Genomic DNA, 22,164 nt, shown 5'->3' with positions numbered 1-22,164 from the left:
GGCCCCTCCTGATCCCTTTGACCATGCAAAACCCCATCTTGGCTGAACAATTTCATTCACTCTCTCTCCCATTTCAGAAAAAATGGGCGGCTTCCTCGACGCGTCAAGACAACAGCCAGTGTGCACCTCAGAGGTTCTTCCAGCTTGCCAGGTGAGCTTCAAACAGCCCAAGGCACCCTAGGAAACTGGTCAAAAATCAAATCAAAATTCTTTTTCTCTCTGTCTTTTTTTAAAGAGCTTGTGTAGACTTAAGACTTTCAGCAGGTTTAAGGGCAGCTATAGGAACCCTTAAACCTGCTGAAAGTCTTAAGTCTACAATGATGGGGTGGCCCCTCCCTGGACCCCCCAGGCAGTCATGGGCTGTTGCATAGGCCCCTCCTGATCCCTTTGACCATGCAAAACCCCATCTAGACTGGACAATTTCATTCACTCTCTCTCCCATTTCAGAAAAAATGGGCGGCTTCCTCGGCGCGTCAAGACAACAGCCAGTGTGCACCTCAGAGGTTCTTCCAGCTTGCCAGGTGAGCTTCAAACAGCCCAAGGCACCCTAGGAAACTGGTCAAAAATCAAATCAAAATTCTTTTTCTCTCTGTCTTTTTTTAAAGAGCTTGTGTAGACTTAAGACTTTCAGCAGGTTTAAGGGCAGCTATAGGAGCCCTTAAACCTGCTGAAAGTCTTAAGTCTACAATGATGGGGTGGCCCCTCCCTGGACCCCCCAGGCAGTCATGGGCTGTTGCATAGGCCCCTCCTGATCCCTTTGACCATGCAAAACCCCATCTTGGCTGAACAATTTCATTCACTCTCTCTCCCATTTCAGAAAAAATGGGCGGCTTCCTCAGCGCGTCAAGACAACAGCCAGTGTGCACCTCAGAGGTTCTTCCAGCTTGCCAGGTGAGCTTCAAACAGCCCAAGGCACCCTAGGAAACTGGTCAAAAATCAAATCAAAATTCTTTTTCTCTCTGTCTTTTTTTAAAGAGCTTGTGTAGACTTAAGACTTTCAGCAGGTTTAAGGGCAGCTATAGGAGCCCTTAAACCTGCTGAAAGTCTTAAGTCTACAATGATGGGGTGGCCCCTCCCTGGACCCCCCAGGCAGTCATGGGCTGTTGCATAGGCCCCTCCTGATCCCTTTGACCATGCAAAACCCCATCTTGGCTGAACAATTTCATTCACTCTCTCTCCCATTTCAGAAAAAATGGGCGGCTTCCTCGACGCGTCAAGACAACAGCCAGTGTGCACCTCAGAGGTTCTTCCAGCTTGCCAGGTGAGCTTCAAACAGCCCAAGGCACCCTAGGAAACTGGTCAAAAATCAAATCAAAATTCTTTTTCTCTCTGTCTTTTTTTAAAGAGCTTGTGTAGACTTAAGACTTTCAGCAGGTTTAAGGGCAGCTATAGGAGCCCTTAAACCTGCTGAAAGTCTTAAGTCTACAATGATGGGGTGGCCCCTCCCTGGACCCCCCAGGCAGTCATGGGCTGTTGCATAGGCCCCTCCTGATCCCTTTGACCATGCAAAACCCCATCTTGGCTGAACAATTTCATTCACTCTCTCTCCCATTTCAGAAAAAATGGGCGGCTTCCTCAGCGCGTCAAGACAACAGCCAGTGTGCACCTCAGAGGTTCTTCCAGCTTGCCAGGTGAGCTTCAAACAGCCCAAGGCACCCTAGGAAACTGGTCAAAAATCAAATCAAAATTCTTTTTCTCTCTGTCTTTTTTTAAAGAGCTTGTGTAGACTTAAGACTTTCAGCAGGTTTAAGGGCAGCTATAGGAGCCCTTAAACCTGCTGAAAGTCTTAAGTCTACAATGATGGGGTGGCCCCTCCCTGGACCCCCCAGGCAGTCATGGGCTGTTGCATAGGCCCCTCCTGATCCCTTTGACCATGCAAAACCCCATCTAGACTGGACAATTTCATTCACTCTCTCTCCCATTTCAGAAAAAATGGGCGGCTTCCTCGGCGCGTCAAGACAACAGCCAGTGTGCACCTCAGAGGTTCTTCCAGCTTGCCAGGTGAGCTTCAAACAGCCCAAGGCACCCTAGGAAACTGGTCAAAAATCAAATCAAAATTCTTTTTCTCTCTGTCTTTTTTTAAAGAGCTTGTGTAGACTTAAGACTTTCAGCAGGTTTAAGGGCAGCTATAGGAGCCCTTAAACCTGCTGAAAGTCTTAAGTCTACAATGATGGGGTGGCCCCTCCCTGGACCCCCCAGGCAGTCATGGGCTGTTGCATAGGCCCCTCCTGATCCCTTTGACCATGCAAAACCCCATCTTGGCTGAACAATTTCATTCACTCTCTCTCCCATTTCAGAAAAAATGGGCGGCTTCCTCGACGCGTCAAGACAACAGCCAGTGTGCACCTCAGAGGTTCTTCCAGCTTGCCAGGTGAGCTTCAAACAGCCCAAGGCACCCTAGGAAACTGGTCAAAAATCAAATCAAAATTCTTTTTCTCTCTGTCTTTTTTTAAAGAGCTTGTGTAGACTTAAGACTTTCAGCAGGTTTAAGGGCAGCTATAGGAGCCCTTAAACCTGCTGAAAGTCTTAAGTCTACAATGATGGGGTGGCCCCTCCCTGGACCCCCCAGGCAGTCATGGGCTGTTGCATAGGCCCCTCCTGATCCCTTTGACCATGCAAAACCCCATCTTGGCTGAACAATTTCATTCACTCTCTCTCCCATTTCAGAAAAAATGGGTGGCTTCCTCGACGCGTCAAGACAACAGCCAGTGTGCACCTCAGAGGTTCTTCCAGCTTGCCAGGTGAGCTTCAAACAGCCCAAGGCACCCTAGGAAACTGGTCAAAAATCAAATCAAAATTCTTTTTCTCTCTGTCTTTTTTTAAAGAGCTTGTGTAGACTTAAGACTTTCAGCAGGTTTAAGGGCAGCTATAGGGGCCCTTAAACCTGCTGAAAGTCTTAAGTCTACAATGATGGGGTGGCCCCTCCCTGGACCCCCCAGGCAGTCATGGGCTGTTGCATAGGCCCCTCCTGATCCCTTTGACCATGCAAAACCCCATCTAGACTGAACAATTTCATTCACTCTCTCTCCCATTTCAGAAAAAATGGGCAGCATCAAGCTGGACAGTCATTGTACATGTCTATGTTTAGTTCTCCATGTGATGTAATTAAATTGAAGGAAATTAATATTAAAACTAAAAGTTTTAATGTTAGTTATTTCTGTGTTTGATTATGGATTTACTGCAGACTCAATGGATATTAAACGCAATTGTCCTTGTGCCTTATAATGGTTCAGGTTAAACTATACTTTATTAAACTATATATGAGGATAGAGCAACCTTTATATCTGAAAGACATGCTCCATTTGCTTTATCTGCGTGGTTGAACCTTGGCTCTATTAATATCAAAGTTGGCAGTGTAGCAGAGGATGACATCAACCACATATTAGAATGGATCCCCTACTCTTTTACAATCCATCCACTGGTTTAGATAGAGGGGGGTTCAATTCTCTTGTGTATGATGTTTCTTTGTCCCAATTTCTCCGACAGATTGATTTTTTTATTAATTGTGCATGTACATCTTTTATGCATGTAGTCTGGTGATATTTTTTGCAGAGTATTACACCCAGAGTGAGCCACCTTATCGCAAGCACAGAGTCAGCGATCTAACCCACTGAGTCTTCCACAAAATGAAAGTCCAACAACTGGTAGTCTGATTTCGTACTTCATGTACACCCCCCACCCTATCATAACCTGTAATTTGTCAGTGGAGGTATTATTAGATCTTACCCTGATTGTAGGAAGAAATGTTACAGGAAAGAAAGTTACAGAAATAAAGTTACATGACCAGCATAGACTGCTTGATACCCAACCTGGAATACCTGTTTCCTGTGCTATGATGTTCTGTCAGTATTGGGTGAAAACACATTGTGTAGTAGTATGCTAAGTGTCTGCACCAAGAATAACTTCCTAGTAGAGAACTTAATTGTGAGGCAGTTAACATTAAGTATAACATTACATGCTAATTACTCACTCAGAACTAGAAATTATGAAATAACTTTTTCATGTTAATTATTGTGGAAAGTATCTTTTTATCTTTACATGAATATATTATGCCTTATTTCGTGTGGTTTCTCTAAATTCTTATATTCAAAACTACAGGGTAAATGTAGAAATAGAAATAAACTTTAAATTTGAAAAATAAATAAATGCCATTATAAATGCATTTGTGAATATGACACATGAAAAAGTTACTTCCTTTTCACTATTTACCAATTTTGTCAAATCCTGACAGACTTGGTTCAAATATATTTAGATTTAAAAATGTGATTTAAAACACGACTTTATATCTTGCATGTCATTGCAGAATATTGTAGAATATCATAAGGCTTGGTAATTTATATATTTATTGGGGGGTGATCATGAAGAAATTACACAGCAAATAAAGGATGGGGTTGGGGAGGGGCGTTTAATGACAACATGTAGGGGGTCACCAAAATTTATCACAATTATATTTGGGGGAGTGGGTACGTACAACATAAATGACATGGTTCTGTATTATTTTGAATAAAAAGGTTAAATATTTCATTTGTTATATGTTATAAATGTCCATGAAAATGCAATCTGTATATATTGGGGACATAATAAATGCACATAAAATGTGTGTGTGTGTGTGGTTGGGGGGTGGGGGGTGGGGGGGGGGGAGGGTCTCATCTAAATATGGTCCTAACCAGGTTGATAATTAAGGTCCTCTACCTCCTTCTCACACAGATACCTGTATATTTCCACCCCTTTATGTTTGCATGGTGCTCTCACATGGGGGCAATGTGTTCTTTCGTTCAATACACAACATGCTTTTGATCTAATTAATACAGAGAGCTGGCATGTTGGTGTATGTAGGATGCAATATTATGCAATCCTCAGGACCATGGTTTATGGTCACTGATCTGGTACTGTTCATTCCTCGTTTCTGTCAATCATGATGAATTAGCCAATGAAAACACTTGTTTCATTGAAAAGGCCAATGACCATCGCTTCCTGAAGTTAGTAGCTAAGAATATAAGATTGTTGTATGTGGTTGTTTATGGAATGTGAATGACTTTTCAACTGTGCCAGGTACTAGTCTGTATCAACAATCCATGTGTGTAACATTGAATCATATCTCCTTGTTATATTTCTCTGTTGGATTGGCGCTACAATTATCTGTCCTGATGACAGTTAAACATTGCAGGTTAGTAATATCATTGCTTTAGGCACAAACGTTTCAGCATATCTTTAATGATTGACATATCTCTGGTAATTAGCAGTGATAATTGCCATGTATGATACTTCCTCATATCAAATAATTCTTGTTTTGGTAATAATACATATTTTGAAAGTCTTAAAGAGAAGACCTCCAAACCTGAGTATTTGCAGCACCATGTTCATGGGATAGAAGTAAAATGCTGTTTCGCAATTTGGACCTGTATTCTTCATTTGTTACAAAAATATGAAAGTATCATATTTTCCAATGTTTCAAATTGTTTCTATTTGAAGGATTTGTAGAACAATTTAGGGGGTCACATTATGTAGAGAAATAATTGTCTTTTATTGTAAAAAATTAGTAATGAAAATGAAACTGTTCAAATACTAGTCCAAATTTCTTTTCGATATGATCTGTGGATTAAGGGGTTCTTTACTTTTTATTGTTGTATCCAGCAAGTGATATTATTTGATTGATAACGGTGTTAGAACCTACACTGAAACGTCGCTCTTAATTGTAAGAAAGAAGTTGTTCATCCAAAAATTCTTAACCTTGCTCACTATACAGTTTATATATTTTATGCATGTCATTATGTCATAAGAGTCAGTATTACACGAACAGTCAATATGTAGTCACACATAGTTATATAATAATGGATAGCAGGGGTAAAGTAAACAACTGCATCATTTCTAGTTTGATATAACTTATCTTGGTACATCAAGATTGTATTAAGTTTACTGAACAGAGTGTTTGCTATTTATAAATGAACAGTTTTTAAAAACAATTATTCATAAGACTGAAAATGCAATCTGTATATATTGGGGACATAATAAATGCACATAAAGTGTGTGGGGGGTGGTGGTGGGGTGGGGGGGCTCATCTAAATATGGTCCTAACCTCAATCCCATTATAAATTACCCATACCTAAGGTTGATAATTAAGGTCCTCTACCTCCTTCTCACACAGATACCTGTATATTTCGACCCCTTTATGTTTGTATGGTGCAATGGGGGCAATGTGTTCTTTCATTCAATACACAACATGCTTTTGATCTCATTAATACAGAGAGCTGGCAGATTGTAAAAAACAATATTCATGAGACTTGTATACTTCATACTGATATTTCCACACTGAAGAGAGGTACTGCCAGAGACTATGGCAGGATGGGGACCCCAGCAACTGATAAATGGCGATCACATTACAAATGTTCTCCCTGGGTCTGGGCAAAAAACACAAAGCACACATTCAACAATTGTCAACAATTTAGGAAAACTAGTTTCATGTAGTATCATTTGTTTGCAGATGAGATTCCTGAATATCTGTCAGAATGTCAGATGATTTGAGGAAACAGACAGAGTCCAGTACATCCCAACCAATGGCAAGAGTAAGTACCAACACTATGAATTCATACAATGATATGTATATGTTACTTTTTTTAACTCTTTGTTTAGATCAAAGTTAATTTGATTAGGTACTTATGTTTACAAGTTCTACTTACATTAGATATCTAATGTTTTGGTCATTATTGTAAGATAGGATTTGTAGGTCCAGAATAAAATATATTCCTTTCCATTTTGTAAGGCCTTGTAATGATTACTGTCAGTACATCATTTACTTCAGTTCCCACCAGTTTGTAAGTTCAATATTATTAGAACTGACATGCATTGTAACTAAAACAAGTAATGCAAAGTGCATGGTGGAACCAGGCCTTTATTTCTTAGTCTGAAGAAAAGTGATAACTTAATTGTTTCATGTAACTACTTCGTACACAGCAATATTTAAAATTCGGCAATAGCTGAACTATTGTGTCATGATGACATCTTGATATGTTTGTTAAGAATGGTATAATTAGTTTGTTCAATAATCATTAGAACAGAACAGGTACTCATACATCTCATGTTCATCTATTTTTCTGAAGTAATATTGCTTAGCCTTTGTATGATGTGGTGATAACTTCATGGTGTGACAATCTGTCCATTATACCATACTGTGAGTATGTATACCCAAATAAAGACACAAACTAAAGAGGAATCTTTGAAGATAATCATTAGCTCACCCTGGGGTTAGGCTGTGTGTCTGCTACTGATCTATATAACACATTCTGCATGTAATTAGCTACAAACCACATGGACATTTCCCCACACAGACAGTTCCCAACACTGACATTTCCCTACTCAGACATTTCCCTACATGACAATCTGTTCTTGTATATTGAGGGTCCTTCTACTTCTACAACCTATGCTAAATAACTTGTTAATTTTTATGATTTTCCCATTACCATGAGCCTATGATGTGTACTTTTTATAGTGAGCATGACATTCTATACAGTTCTGTATACCGTAATCTAGTGTTTTAAGTATGAATACTTGACACTAAAATAGGGGCCATTTCTGCAAGTAGTAAACATTTTGAAAAGTTCTTTTCCAAGATGTGATTATGGGAAGATTTTCCTTTCTTTCTTTACAATCATTAGGATAACCTGGTATTCTGAAATACTGAAATAATGCATAGAATTAAGGGTTACGTGTTTACATTGCCTGATTGTCTTTATTTACCATATATATTACAATATGAACACATTTCAGTGAATCTTGTGATTTGAAAGGCTGATATGGCATTCATTATGAAAACAGTTACTCTATATGCAGTTTATTTTAAGACTAGCACCATGTACCACATTCACAATCAATAAGAAAGAAATAGTTCTGAGTGTCTGTTTATTTGAATTTTCCTTGAATCCTAGAAATATGATTGTGGAAAATAGATTGTTAGTCATCATTCTTTTGTCAGCATCAGCAACCAAATATGAGGACATGTTGAAGAACGTTATCACAAAATTTCAATGAACACTCGAGTACTTATTGGGAATTACAGTATGTGTTTTGAACAAATCATGTACTATTTCTCTTCTCTGGCTCAGCCTAACATGTGACATGTACATTGCCCAATGAGGGTGAGTTTCTGTATCTTTGGTAATGTGTTTTTGTAGGATGACTAATGCACATAGTCAATAAATTTAGTAATATGAAAGAAAAGCCTGGTAAATATGATTATGGACATCATGTATGACATACAGTTGAACATGATGTAATAGGTTTGCTTTTAATGCATTTCAGGTAAAATGTTCAAGAAAAAGAAGTATTGGTGTGATTTCAAAGGAGAATTACGACTGCCTTAGATTAAAACTTGAAGGAGGTGACATTCCCAAGGATAGCAAGACTGTCAAGTTTTACCATGTCTGCCAGAAAATACAGAAGTTCAATTTATCTTTGACAGAAATTCACAACCCTGTCCAAGGAGAATATAGATTGGAGATTATTGATGGGGACAGGAAAATAGTGATATCAAAGTCAGAACTTGATAATGTCATCTGCAAATTTTACACTGAGTTGCGGGGTTCTGGAGCAAAGAAAATAAGAACATTGATAAACCAGTATTATGCTGGCATTTCTCAGGAAGCCATACAAGACTTTATAGACAGGCAAGATGACAGGCAACTGTTACATCCTAAATTTGTTAATGCTGCCAAACTAAAACCGGTGATTTCAAGAACACCAATGGGGCGACATCAGGTTGACCTTGTGGAACTAACTGGAATGCCTGCAGAAAATGATGGTGAAACATTCATTTACATCTTGTCTGTTATTGATGTTTTCACAAGATTCTTGTGGCTTCGGCCTCTTTCCAACATAAGAGCCTGTTCAGTGGCATTGGAACTCAACAAAATCTACTTTGAGTATGGATGGGGAAATCCAAGAATCTTACAGTGCGATCAAGGCTCCGAGTTTAAGGGAGCAGTCAACCAACTCTGCATAGAAATGGGAACGAAGATTGTCCGAAGTCGGGCTCACCATCCACAATCTCAGGGAAAGGTGGGTGACAAATTTCAATCAAAACATGCACACTATAAACGTTGAGGTAATAGATGTAGATACTTAATAGTAAGAACATTAATGTTGATGTTATTTGGAACATGTCATCTTTAGGGCAGAGCCACACTTGCATGTGTGTGACAGATGACACCGGTGGGGCAGGATACACTAACCTTCGTGAACACCTGCTACTATCACTATTTTATGTTGATTCATAACACATGCTTATGATATTGATGGAATCATTAAGTGGACCCAGCTTTTAGAAGAGGCTTCTTATGATTATGGAAACTGTTTTTGTTATATATTTCATATATTTCATATATTTCATATACATGGTATAACACTTGTGCACACTTTTTGTGCCTGCCTAATCTGTTTACTATTTAGATGTTAATTTATTTCAGAGTGAACGATCACACCGGGATTGGAAAAGCCATCTGGAATTTGATCACAGCAAACATGGTGATGGAGAAAACTTCAACTGGGTGGAAAAGTTGCCAGCATATGCTAGAATACACAATGAAAGCATTCATTCTGCACTTGGTAAAGTTTGAATATATAGCTTTAATTTAATGTGGGCATATGTCACAAAGTGTGAAGCACATAATGTAAGCATATACTTTTCAGACTGTAAGCATGGTAAATGTGGATGTGTGACATTGAATTTATTTTACGCACTGACCAACAAATAACCATTATGACACAGTTAAATGATGATGGCTCATAACAGAAGGTACAACAGTTTCATAGTTGACCAGGTATTGACCAAAATATAGTTGCATGCACCCTTCAGGCTACTGCAAATTTATAGAACTCTGGAAATATCAATATTGCCACAGTGCAGTTGTGACATTTATTGTTGAAGAAGACATGAGAAACACAGGCTTGTATTTAAACATAATTCCTATGTTAACAGGTTGTTCACCATACAAGGCCATGCTGGGCTGCCCTCCAGTACACTTCAAGAATTTGTTGAGAGCTGGAAATACAGTTGATGCGTACTCTTGCTCTGAAGAAGATGAGCAGTGCGAACTATCTGCAGAGAGTGATGAGGTATGGAGGATTTATGTCATTACGCATAACAAGAGACAAACTCATCTATATACCCCGCCCATTGTCTAGTTTTAAATACAATGATATGTGCAATCAAATGTGACATTGTAAATTATCAGTTTGTCTCACCTCCTTGTAGAAGAGGTTGAATACAAGAGCTAATATAACATCTCCATAAACTTTGTACATCTGCTTTAGTAAAACTTTAATGATAAACAAAGGTTATAATCATCTTCAAGTTTGTGTAAGCTAAGAATATTTAGATATCATGCCTGGTATTGTAGAGCATTGTTTTCAGGCAGGTATTGTTGCAGCCCTTTATAGGTACATGTAGTTACCAGAGTAAGGTACACGGTACAGATAAGGTACAAAAGTTGTAATCATGCTGACACCTCAAAACCTGGTGAATTTCTAATACATCTACAATTAATGCTTTTATGGATTTTGTTGCAGTGTCTACTGGTGTGTCATTTAATTAGAAAAGGAAAATAAATCATATTTTGAAGTTTTTTAAAGAAAAAAGACTCTATAATAGCCATAGACTGATATTGTACAAAGTTTCATGAAGATATCTTGAACAGTTTTCGGGTTCTGCTCTGGTAAACCCCACTGCTTCCATTCAGTTCAGAGACTAAGTCAAAATTTCAAAACTTTGTACAAAATAAAAAGACAAATTTGTAGGTGCAGGGGATAATAACTGTCATCGGGTCCAGTAAACCTGTGCAATAATGACAGGAGATGTGACAAGTAGAGACATGTACATAGAACTATTTCAATTGCAAGATATTAGAAGTAATGATATGTTTAGAATATGAGGTAAAACTACATGTGAAGTGGAAGTGATATTATTTGACGTTTATGTTAGATATGTGGATATAAAAACATGGTAAATGTAATACTTTATTATTCTTTAGGATACTGGAGACGAATATGGCATTAATGAGAGAATAGAAGCAATCACAAACCTCAGGAAAAATGTGCTGCAGGCGTCACTGACCAAATCATCAGAAATGATTAAAAAACACCACGAAAACAAGGACACATCAGTGTACAAGATAGGGGATGAAGTTCTGGTGAGGGTTCATGGAAAAGATACCAGAGTCAAACGAGGTGGGCCCAAAAAAGGGATGAAAAAATGCAAGGAAGGAACTATTGTCGAAATAGATTCCCAGAACTCCCAATTCAAGGTTGCCTATCCGAACAAGCATGTGCAGTGGGAGCAGGTGTGTGACATTACTTCTCGGACAAGAAAAGAAGAGAAGAGGAGAAGAATGAGGACATATGAAGGTACATATTTCCAGTAGTAGTTTATGAATATTATGTAATTAGCAAGTATGTTTAATAATGTATTTTAAATAAAATAGTTCTTACAGAATAGATGACATCATCTATCTTGGTGGACTGTAAAGACATGATGTTTGTAATGTATTTGCTGTTTTTATCATTTCCTCCACCCAAAGTAAGTGCAGTTGGAGATACAGAAACGAGATCAGTGTGTCCATCTGTCACATTTTGTATCAAGAGCATTCAATATTTCCTCATGGACCCTCACAATTGGTGCCTTTTCCCATGCTGGAATGTTTATAATATTTCATTTGCATTTTCATGGCAACAAGTTGGTTCAAATGAGGGTGGGGTTTGTTTCCAGAGCACAATTCATAAACCATTGCGTATTTCTTCATGAAACTTTATATACACATCAGGCAGGTTCTGTTATTCTGCTATTCAGTTTCTTTGGTAGACTTTTATATTTTGCATTTCTAAGAAAATACCAAGTTGGACAGCTAATTAGAACAGTTATCAAAGATGATACAACTCATGTTGCTACTGCAGGTTGAAAAAGGTCTCCAGCAATACATGCTTGAGGTGACTAATTTGACCAGGTGATCGGGTAACTTGGTTTATTCTATGACATGGTACCCAGACAGTGTGGATGTTGCTAATACTGCAGTGTTAATTAAAAGAGAAGGAACAACATCATATTTAAAATCAGGAACATACATTAATTAATGTTTTTTATGGTTCAGAATTTTGAAAGTATTATATGGATCATAGCAAATGTAATTACATGCCATTACTAATTCATGACTTTGCAAGGTATTGAAATAATTTGGTGTAGTCATTAATTGTTATGTCATTTGTACTAAAATCTTAGGATTAATGTAGTATATGATACTTCCTGTGATATTATACATTACTTACAAGGGACATTCATTGGTTTGTCTTCTTGGAACGAAAGCTAACATTGACACAGGAGGTTAGGTGGTATACAAAACACAACTGATCAAGGGTCTGGAATCAAACTGCAGTCAATGGTTGAAGCATTTGATGATTTTCAGTTCAGTTCAGTTCCTTAACCAGTTAAATTGGTTGCTCTGTGATATGTTGGTATGTGCAGAAGAAGGCATAAATGTGATAATTTTCAAATATTTTTCTAACAGATGCTCGGCCAGATGCAAGAGAAGAGGGTAGAAAGCCACTCAAAAGGGGAAAAACACAGGATGAAAAAGGTATTACAATTTGAGACACCTCATAGGAATCTTCTGGAACGGTTAGTCTCCAAAACATTAGGCATATGCATGAATACTTGCATGCATGCATGCACAATAAGAAGGGTAATCAATACTTGTACAAATTTTCCACCTTTCAGAGTACATTTACACATATTGAACACTTCAACGGAATAAATGTTTTAAAAAAAAAATGAATGTAACGCATTACTTTATCCGGAAGGTATATGCTTGCACTTGGTGATGTATGTTTGTACTTTTAAGGAAAGGGAGAACAACAGGCTCAAACCAAGAGGAGAGACAATGCAGAAACAAAAGGTAATATCTGAATACAGATGGGTACGATCAACAAGACTGATCAATCCTAGATGCATTATTATATCTGTTGGAAGGAGTACACAAATTCTCCATATGATGTTGTGTCAGTTACTCATATGTCTTCCTGTATATCATGCACATCTGAAATGGTTCATTGTCTCAGCTGAAAAATACTACATCAGTACATGTATTGCAGAACATTACAGTTGTTTCCATAAAAACAATATACTAAGAGATATATTACAGGTCAATTTGTGTTACTTATATAATGTGTCTATGCAGGACGCAAGAAGACACCAACTATGAAAGAACTGGAGATGGAGGCCTCATTCTATGACCTTGACATTGTGGACAATGAAGGGGCTGGTAACTGCATGTTTATTGCATTGGCTCAACAGCTTCAAATACATGACATTGACATAATCAGCCATAAACATCTGCGAGAAAAGGTTGTGCAATATGTGCAGGTAAGTAAACAATAATGCATACTTTCAATTTTCTTAGGGTAGGAATTTGATATAGTGAATAAAATGTGAAAGCCTAATTGGGCTGAAGCCATGTCCTATTTGTTTGGAATCATGTTATTCTTAGAATCAGTGGACCAGCTGAAAATTTGGCATGCAAGTTTGTTCAGATTATTACACCTCAATGGATTTAAAAAGTTTATATTTGTTATCATTATGAACATTGATATGCAGTAAGAATGTTTTTTTACAATAACGGCAGTACATTTGATTTGGTGAATTTCAATTTTTATCCAGTAATGAATTCCACATATCTTTTTTTGTGTTACTGAAATTTTGGCTTACAGGACGAAACCTCAAAGCTTATGAAGCAAAGGTTTGCCTGAATAGTATTAATTATTATTGTCTCTGAAAAGTACTCACATATTTTGGATCTTATGTTAAATATGTCAATGACAATTTGCTCTCAACCTTTCCATCAAATATATTTTCATTAATTCCTCTTACGTTATGTGAGCTAGAGAGTCATGGGGCTCTATTGGTGATGCCCTTGACATTGATTAAACTTCTTTATTTAAAACAAGATAAACGAATGGTTGTCCCAATGAAGGAAACATCCCTCAGGTCAGCCTGTTTAGTAGGGTATATTACTTTCAAATGTTTTGGATATATTATGAGACACCTCTTAATATTGAGAATTTAAGTTTCAAAATTGCATGACAGTTGTCAGATAAGGTGTGTAAAATAAGCTGAATATTCACTTTTATCTGCCACATATGTACATGTACAGTTCTAATAGGTTTCATACTTCCGCAGCTCATTTATATTACATTATAATATTTGTTTTACTTTTGACCTCATAAAGTGTTATCAGGACCTTAAAAGGCATTTAAAAAATGTGATGGCTGAAATTTTGTACAGAAAGGCTGTATACACATTTCTAAATGAGCAAGTCTAAAATTATTATGCAAAGTGGCTCTTTTAGGTTACAGTATAAACCACTGACTTTATATTCAGTTGGGCTGTATGAATAATTTCTGATACTTTATGTTTACCCCAATAAATAGGTTCAAGTAAATTTTGAAAGGCATATAGATTGGGATGAGGTGAAATGGGACTAAACTTTGCATTTAAGGTAAATGCACTTATACAGCAAGCCAGTGAAAACTGTTTTTTCATTAGCTCATCTTGAATTTTCACTTTTTCCAATTTTGGGCAAACATAAAAACACTTGAACAAATTCATGGAACCTGATGAATTGCACAATTTCGATTCATTATCTATGCATGTTGCATTTAACATAAAGATGCAAGTACCAGTACTTCCCCATGGGGGTCATGCAAAATGGTATCTTCTGACAATGTGAGGTTTGTCACTTGTAGAGATTTTGTACCATTTTAGCTTTGAACTTAGATAACTATACAACACAACATTGAGTCATGTTTTTTTTTGTTTGTTTTTTTCATTTTATGTGTACTACATGTAGTATAAGAAGAAAGAAGAACAGTAACATTTCTCAGTCTCACACTAACTGAACATGTTTTAGGGCAAGCGGCGTCTGTTCAAGGACTTCGTGGATAAAAACCATTATCCAACATTCAGAGACTATATCATCAAGATGAAGATGTTGGGGGAATGGGGAGACAACATCATTCTGCAGGCAACAGCTGACCTCTATAAGGTGACCATCAGGATCATTACAACAATTGCAAATGAGCCTACATTCATTCGTCCAGCTGAATACCGAGGAGACATGCCAGTACTAAGCATAGGCCACTTGTGGGAGCTGCATTATGTGACACTCATACCAATGTCCACAGAAGGAGGTTTGTCCTTTATTGATGGTACAGTTAAAATAATTATGGCAGGTCACCATGTCAAAGCATTCAGAACTTGTGTAGGTTTTTGCGATATATACCTATAACATTACATATTACTCAAAACAGTTAACTCTTCACGCTGAAACAAAGCCCAATAATGCCTAGCATTGTGCAAGTGCCAGCATGTGCATGTTCTTTAAGTTAAGAACTAAATTACACTTGGATCGTCACATTGAGACCGTGGCATGTACCTATTATCAGATATAAATTTATGACATCTCTGACCACAGAGATATCAGTATATTACTATATTGGTACTGAACATTTCATATATTCACAGACTCATTGGAAATTAAGGATAGAGAGCTAATATAAGTATACTTCTGACATTAACCATTTCATACTTATCATACACAGAAAAAACATTCTTGTGTTCATTCACATGCTTGTTACTTGTACAAGGATTACGCATACTGGTTCCACATTTCACATACAATCATGTTTCATTTTAAGAGAAAGAGATGGAAGCAGCTAATGACACCAAAATGGACACAGAAGATGAATCAGATTCAGATTCCAAGTATCCAATCAACACTGCTGTATGGGAACACAAGGTATGTCCAAACCCAATGCAACACCTGCAAGAAGACATTTCCTTATTATTGTGTCAGCTGCTTAATGATAAATCCATTAATGTTTTCAGTATGAAATATTAACCAAAGATGATTTCAGATGTACTTTTGTTTTAATAAAAAAAATTCTAAAAATTATATCTGAGTAAACAGTACTCTTGTATTACCTTCATAAATGTTTTTGCCATGGTGCCTTCATATTTCACAATACATTATTTGAAAGTTTAGCTTAACAATTGTAAGAGGCACATGTCAGTTGCTGCCATTAGATACCTGATAAGAAGGTATTATTCACTCTCAGTAAGATGTTTTCTTAAACTTGTGTTAATGATGTTTCTCTTTACTAAAATTTATACAGAAAGAAAATGTAGTGGCACACCTGCAGAGAATTGCTGCAAGAGATGCACCGTGAGTTTTGTTGGCAGATAACTTGGAATGACTTTCAATCCAGATATAGTAATAACTGGGTTTTTATTCCAGTTGCTTCTCATAGTGTTTGATTTACTCCTAACCTGTGTTTGTGGGTTTTACCAAAACGAAACAAGCTAAAACAATGAATTATTGAAGTACCAATAAAACACGAAGCACTAATTGAAGTCCTGAATGGATACTGTGTTAGAACTAGTCCCTAGCAACCTATGCTTGTCACACCAGGAGACTTAATGGATACTGTGTTAGAACTAGTCCCTAGCAACCTATGCTTGTCACACCAGGAGACTTAAAGGATACTGTGTTAGAACTAGTCCCTAGCTACCTATGCTTGTCACACCAGAGACTCAATGGATCAGGTGGTAAATCTCTGTGACCCTGGATGAATTTATGACATCATACATTATGACTGTGATAACTTTGCTCATAATATCAAAACACTATTTGGTCTTGTTGAGACACAATATAGTATTGATATTGCTGAGTGGGGCACTGAACAACAAACACTCATTTTAGATATGTTTTTCAGTGAGGAACAACTTCAAAGGCATGATGAGTTTGTCAGCGGCTTCCCAACACCAGACCGAAGAGTCAATTTTGCAGAGGGATATCTGTCTCAATATGTATGTACCTTCTCAAATGTGACAGTTGCCTCATATATTATTTTTAACAAACATCCTTCCAATCATTGCTCATGAAAACGTTACATGAAAATTTGTGAGCTTCAATGCAAGACCATGCTTTAAGGATTGTGTACATGATAACTTACAGCCCTGTCATTTGGGACTCCTTATAGGATCTGGTGGAATAGGAGAGCTAATGTTGTCTTCGGGGATATTCTCATGTATATATATTCTGGCAGCTTATTGATTCCTACAATCGATACCACCTCAATTTCAAAGGAATATCAGTCAAGCTGTCCATTCTTTTGATATATAAAAATGGGTTCAATCTGTCATTGTATTCTGTTGAGAACAGTGCACAGATTATTGAACAAATACCCACCTGAAGGTTTTGGGTTACACCTACTGAGAAAGCATTACTACTTCCATCACCAAATGAGACTTGGTAAACTACAATAACATGAAATTTCATGTAGGTAAGAAGATACTATGACAATGCATTGAGATAACCTGTCAGATAGTTTTAAGAGTGAATAATTCATTATAGGTACTTTAGTACATTCAGGTTTGGAAACTGTGGCATAATAAGAATTGTTTTCCTATGAATAACACTGTAGACATAGAAGGAAGTAATCAACCAGTGTGAGAGCATGGAAGTCATACTGCATACTGCATTAAGTATATGTTTTGTCTGACTTCTAGTAACGTCTGTACCATTTTTATTTAGATAATTTAGTTCATGCAATTACTAGGTTAATTGGAATTGGACCTTCTTGTTGGATCTGTTCCTGTAGTAGCCATGTGCTCAGGTCCTTGCCCATCTGTTTCTTTATGCATATGAATCAGAACTTCTGCTCGGATTGGCAAAATAAAAAACACAGGAATTCAGTCAAGAATTTTGACTTTAGATTCCTGTATATCAATGATCTGAAATTGTTCAATAATGTAAGTAGCCATTCCCTTCCACTGAACTGGAAATAAAAGAGACTAGTACATCTGTTTTATATTTTGGTCTATGCATAAAGATTCAGAGTGACAGTAAAGTATACACAAGACTAGAACAAATAGGATGACGTCAACTTTCTAGTACTCAACTATGCTTTTATGTCTGACAATTTTCAAACAGCTACAGCCTTTTAAGGTACAATTGAGCGTGCTCTTTCTACAAAGTTTTTCAAAGAGTGCCATACAACTCTTGCTTCAAACTTGTTTGATCAAGGCTACAATATTCAAGGCCTCAGCAAGCTTTCAAAACATTTCATGGTAGACATGTGGAAGCCATTTCCAACTTTAATGCATTAATGACCAAAATGATGTCCCATGCAATTCCTTTTTTTGACTTGTACCATATGTTCCCATATTTATTTAGGTGTCACGAGTCTTGCCTTTGCATGTGTTTGTGATTGGTGTCATAAGTGGGAAATGACACCCTCACCTTTCTTTGAACACCCTGTATTGACAGTTGTTCATAAAAACATGCTTGTGATATGGTGAAACTCGTAAAAAAGACTTCCCTTTAAGCAGAAATTTCACATGATAATAGAAAGGGATTTGTTGATTATTGTTTTTTATGTTTATGAAAATGTTTTTTCCACTTTTATTCCCACACACAGTATTTTTATCTGAAAGTGCATGATGGTAAGTCATGAGGAAATTGTGGTGCCCCTGTTGTCACAAGTACAATTTAAACACGTTCCAAATTAACTTGTGCTTTTAACTAAAACGAAATGTTATTAGTGTTGCTATATCTGCTTATATTTGCTTAACTACTTACTTCATTACATAACAAAACGTGTATTCCCTATATATTTTGCATACTTTTATTATTGTTTCAGATGCAGCAAAAAATGCTTCAGTACTTGATATCAGCTTTGACATTAACAAGACTGAAAGATACACGGTATTAAATATTAATATTTTATGACACTTTGTGAAACAGGTTGTTTCAAATAATTCCTGATAACATACATTATATTTAAGTTTTGAGGTTATACCAGAGGAATGAGACAGATACCATGATTGGCTTAATGTTACATTTATTTGCATTTACTAAAAATGTATTGTAGGATTGGCTTTCGTTTTCATTCATGGAATGTCATGTAAATTTCTGATGAAGTACTCTACACATGACACATATTGCCATCAAATAAGCAACAATGCAGGCAGTTAACTGCCAAACACACTGACATATAGACACTTCCACTTGACATGTAATAAACCAAGTCATCGAACCTGACCATCAGATAAATTAGGTTAGCATATGTTGGTATGGACCTATGTTCTGTCCCATGGGGTACTTACCCAACAGTTGACTATGATGAAATGTTGGATTTCTTGGTTGATACAGGAGGATATACTCAGGAAGTATGCGACTGTTCAAGTGCAAGGTTGAAAAGAAGCTGGAACTTTTAACGCAAAAGCACATGATGTAAGAATACCTTTATGTTGAAAAAACACATGATTTACGCCACCGTGGTCTAGTGGATAGAGCATCCACCTGGAGAGAAGAGGGTCGTGGGTTCGACCCTCTGCCACGTCATACCAAAAGACGATAAAAGGTTGTACTTGTTCCTACCCTGTCTGGTGCTCGACAATAAGGGGCTAAAACAAGTACTAGTTGGGTCGGAGTCAGCAAACTGTATTAAAGGTTACACAATTTGCGTTAGCAATCTTTTAACGTCTTTTGGTATGACGCAGCCGGAGATCAAACCCTAATGTTCCTGCTCTCAGGGCAGACAATCTTCCTATAGTCCATGGAGGTGATCAGCTATTTTACTTTTACTCACCAAAAACCTTATTAAGGTATTGATAAGGAACATAAACTGTCATAATAATGTTATGTTATAATGTCTTTCAACAATACACATGAGGAAGAGAATTTATGGATGTCAACTTCTTTATTATGAGGAACACAACGTTTCAGAGTATACACTTACTCCTTCATCAGGTGAATGAATGCTATGAGGCAGAGAACATGTATGTATGTATGTATGTATGTATGTATGTATGTATGTATGTATGTATGTATGTATGTATGTATGTATGTATGTATGTATGTATGTATGTATGTATGTATGTATGTATGTATGTATGTATGTATGTACGTACGTACGTACGTACGTACGTACGTACGTACGTACGTACGTATGTATATGTATGTACCTGTAAGAACAACAAAAGTAATAAGATAACAAAGGTGGTAACTTAACAAGGGAAGCCAACTGATAATTGGTGCTGATAGGTGATTACCAAAGAAAAAATGGAAGCCAACACTTAACAGTAAATTGGCACTGACAGGTAAAAGAATAGAATGTTGCTCATGGGGTACACAGTTCCAGTGACTGTCATGTTCAAATAACAAAAGTCAGTAAGAGATGGTCAAATATTTATGCCTGTCATTGTACCCAGTTAATGTCATGGACTGGTTATCTGTCATCTGAGTAAACATCTTCTCCTTTGGGGTGGTAGGGCAGCCTACTGGTTAAGCATTCACTCATCAAGCTGAAGACCCGGATTCGATTCCCCACATGGGTACAATGTGCGAAGCCCCTTTCTGATGTCTCTCTTCTCCTTAGAAACCACATAAATAATGACACTGAAACATCACATACTTGTTCCAATGATGTCACATGTGTTAACCAAATATTTCAGTAAGGCTGCAATTTCTGGATATATTCATTGCGTTTTCTTTAAATAGTTCTATGACAATGAATGAATGACAATGCTTACAACAAATCCTGTTAGATGACTGGCTTTGTTGATATTTCAAACTGTTGCCTACATGTGTTGATGTCTTTGTGAGCTACGGTGCTTAGTCAATTGTTTTTACATAAACATATGTTTTTTCACACTTCAGAGCTGCCACAGATTACCTGATGTATGTTGGGGTAAAGGAAGCTATAATTCATATTCTGATGGATGTGCTGAATAAACCCTATGAAGAAGTCAACTATGAATGTAAATCAACAGAATTTGATGCCAGTCAAGTTCCAGGGAGGGGTGTCCACATCACTGTGGATGACGAATAATGATGGCTTGGTTCACACAGGGAGGATTAAAATGCCACTGTTATACAGGATGACTGACTTGCTGGATGTGTTGTGATGATTGTGCTTGCACACTGATATCAACACCCACATATATTATCTTTACAAGAAAAGTAATTTGATGTACATGAACCACAGTGACATGTCATTTTGTAACATTAGTATTTCTTTGTATGACAATGTGTGAATTTACTAGGGTTGCAACGGGTAACTCACGAACTCTATGCTTACACTAAAAGTCACTCATGTTCGCATTTCTTTCTGACTATGCACCCATTCCTTCTGACTTAGGCTCTTCTTTTGGCCACTGATAGTAAATGCCATTTCTAACTTGAGAGCAGAATATGAATGCTATGGGTCAATATTTCTAATTTTAAGAGATTTTTTACTATATTATTACTCATGTCCACTCGAACAGAAATGGGATAACGCCTATAAACTCGACAAATAATGGAATCTGAAGATTTTCTTTTAGCTACTGATAGTAAATGCCATTTCAAACCTGTCAGCAAAGCCTGAATGCTATGGGTCAATATTTCTAATTTTAAGAGATTTTTGACTATATTATCACTCATGTCCCCTCGACCAGAAATGGGATAACGCCTATAAACTTGACACATAATGGAATCTTAAGATTTTGTTTTGGCTACTGATAGTAAATGCCATTTCTAACTTGAGAGCAGAATATGAATGCTATGGGTCAATATTTCTAATTTTAAGAGATTTTTGACTATATTATTACTCATGTCCCCTCAACCAGAAATGGGATAACGCCTATAAACTCGACATATAATGGAATCTTAAGATTTTGTTTTGAATACTAATAGTAAATGCCATTTCTAACTTGAGAGCAGAATATGAATGCTATGGGTCAATATTTCTAATTTTAAGAGATTTTTGACTATATTATTACTCATGTCCCCTCAACCAGAAATGGGATAACGCCTATAAACTCGACAAATAATGGAATCTGAAGATTTTCTTTTAGCTACTGATAGTAAAGACCATTTCAAACCTGTCAGCAAAGCCTGAATGCTATGGGTCAATATTTCTAATTTTAAGAGATTTTTGACTATATTATTACTCATGTCCCCTCGACCAGAAATGGGATAACGCCTATACACTCGACAAATAATGGAATCTTAAGATTTTGTTTTGACTACTGATAGTAAATCCCATTTCTGACTTGAGAGCAGAATATGAATGCTATGGGTC

At 37.0% G+C, this 22,164-nt stretch overlaps 2 protein-coding genes across 2 annotated transcripts; both read left to right on the top strand.

Moving 5' to 3' along the window:
• Window positions 1–1,984: 1,984 nt before the first annotated feature.
• On the top strand, window positions 1,985–8,995 carry LOC125371799. Its single transcript, XM_048380614.1, has 4 exons — window positions 1,985–2,001; window positions 6,482–6,563; window positions 8,296–8,915; window positions 8,947–8,995. The coding sequence occupies exons 2-4, from the start codon at window positions 6,507–6,509 to the stop codon at window positions 8,993–8,995; spliced, it is 726 nt and encodes a 241-aa protein (XP_048236571.1). The 5' UTR covers window positions 1,985–2,001; window positions 6,482–6,506.
• Window positions 8,882–21,304, top strand: LOC125381015. Its single transcript, XM_048396966.1, has 14 exons — window positions 8,882–9,051; window positions 9,459–9,597; window positions 9,971–10,107; window positions 11,022–11,394; window positions 12,549–12,617; window positions 12,882–12,935; window positions 13,218–13,402; window positions 14,946–15,225; window positions 15,733–15,833; window positions 16,210–16,259; window positions 16,810–16,903; window positions 18,739–18,803; window positions 19,251–19,331; window positions 20,760–21,304. Exons 1-14 carry the CDS (start codon window positions 8,998–9,000, stop codon window positions 20,929–20,931), a joined length of 1,854 nt encoding a protein of 617 aa, XP_048252923.1. The 5' UTR covers window positions 8,882–8,997; the 3' UTR covers window positions 20,932–21,304.
• The last annotated feature ends 860 nt before the right edge of the window (window positions 21,305–22,164 follow it).

Source organism: Haliotis rufescens, unplaced genomic scaffold (genome assembly GCF_023055435.1).
Source record: "Haliotis rufescens isolate VD_foot unplaced genomic scaffold, xgHalRufe1.0.p SCAF_1, whole genome shotgun sequence".
In the NCBI taxonomy this organism is placed as follows: Eukaryota; Metazoa; Mollusca; class Gastropoda; order Lepetellida; family Haliotidae; genus Haliotis; species Haliotis rufescens.
Note: the sequence above shows the minus strand (reverse complement) of the source record. Positions and strands in the feature narration are given on the sequence as shown.

What these genes read in the sequence shown, in the direction of transcription:
- LOC125371799 (XM_048380614.1), top strand. Translation starts at nt 6,507, where the DNA reads ATGTCAGATGATTTGAGGAAACAGACAGAGTCCAGTACATCCCAACCA. An exon ending in CATCCCAACCAATGGCAAGA is followed by an intron (nt 6,564 to 8,295) that starts GTAAGTACCAAC and finishes AATGCATTTCAG; the next exon opens with GTAAAATGTTCAAGAAAAAG. An exon ending in CTCAACAAAATCTACTTTGA is followed by an intron (nt 8,916 to 8,946) that starts GTATGGATGGGG and finishes AGAATCTTACAG; the next exon opens with TGCGATCAAGGCTCCGAGTT.
- LOC125381015 (XM_048396966.1), top strand. Translation starts at nt 8,998, where the DNA reads ATGGGAACGAAGATTGTCCGAAGTCGGGCTCACCATCCACAATCTCAG. An exon ending in ACCAATGTCCACAGAAGGAG is followed by an intron (nt 15,226 to 15,732) that starts GTTTGTCCTTTA and finishes TTTCATTTTAAG; the next exon opens with AGAAAGAGATGGAAGCAGCT. An exon ending in CTGCTGTATGGGAACACAAG is followed by an intron (nt 15,834 to 16,209) that starts GTATGTCCAAAC and finishes AAATTTATACAG; the next exon opens with AAAGAAAATGTAGTGGCACA.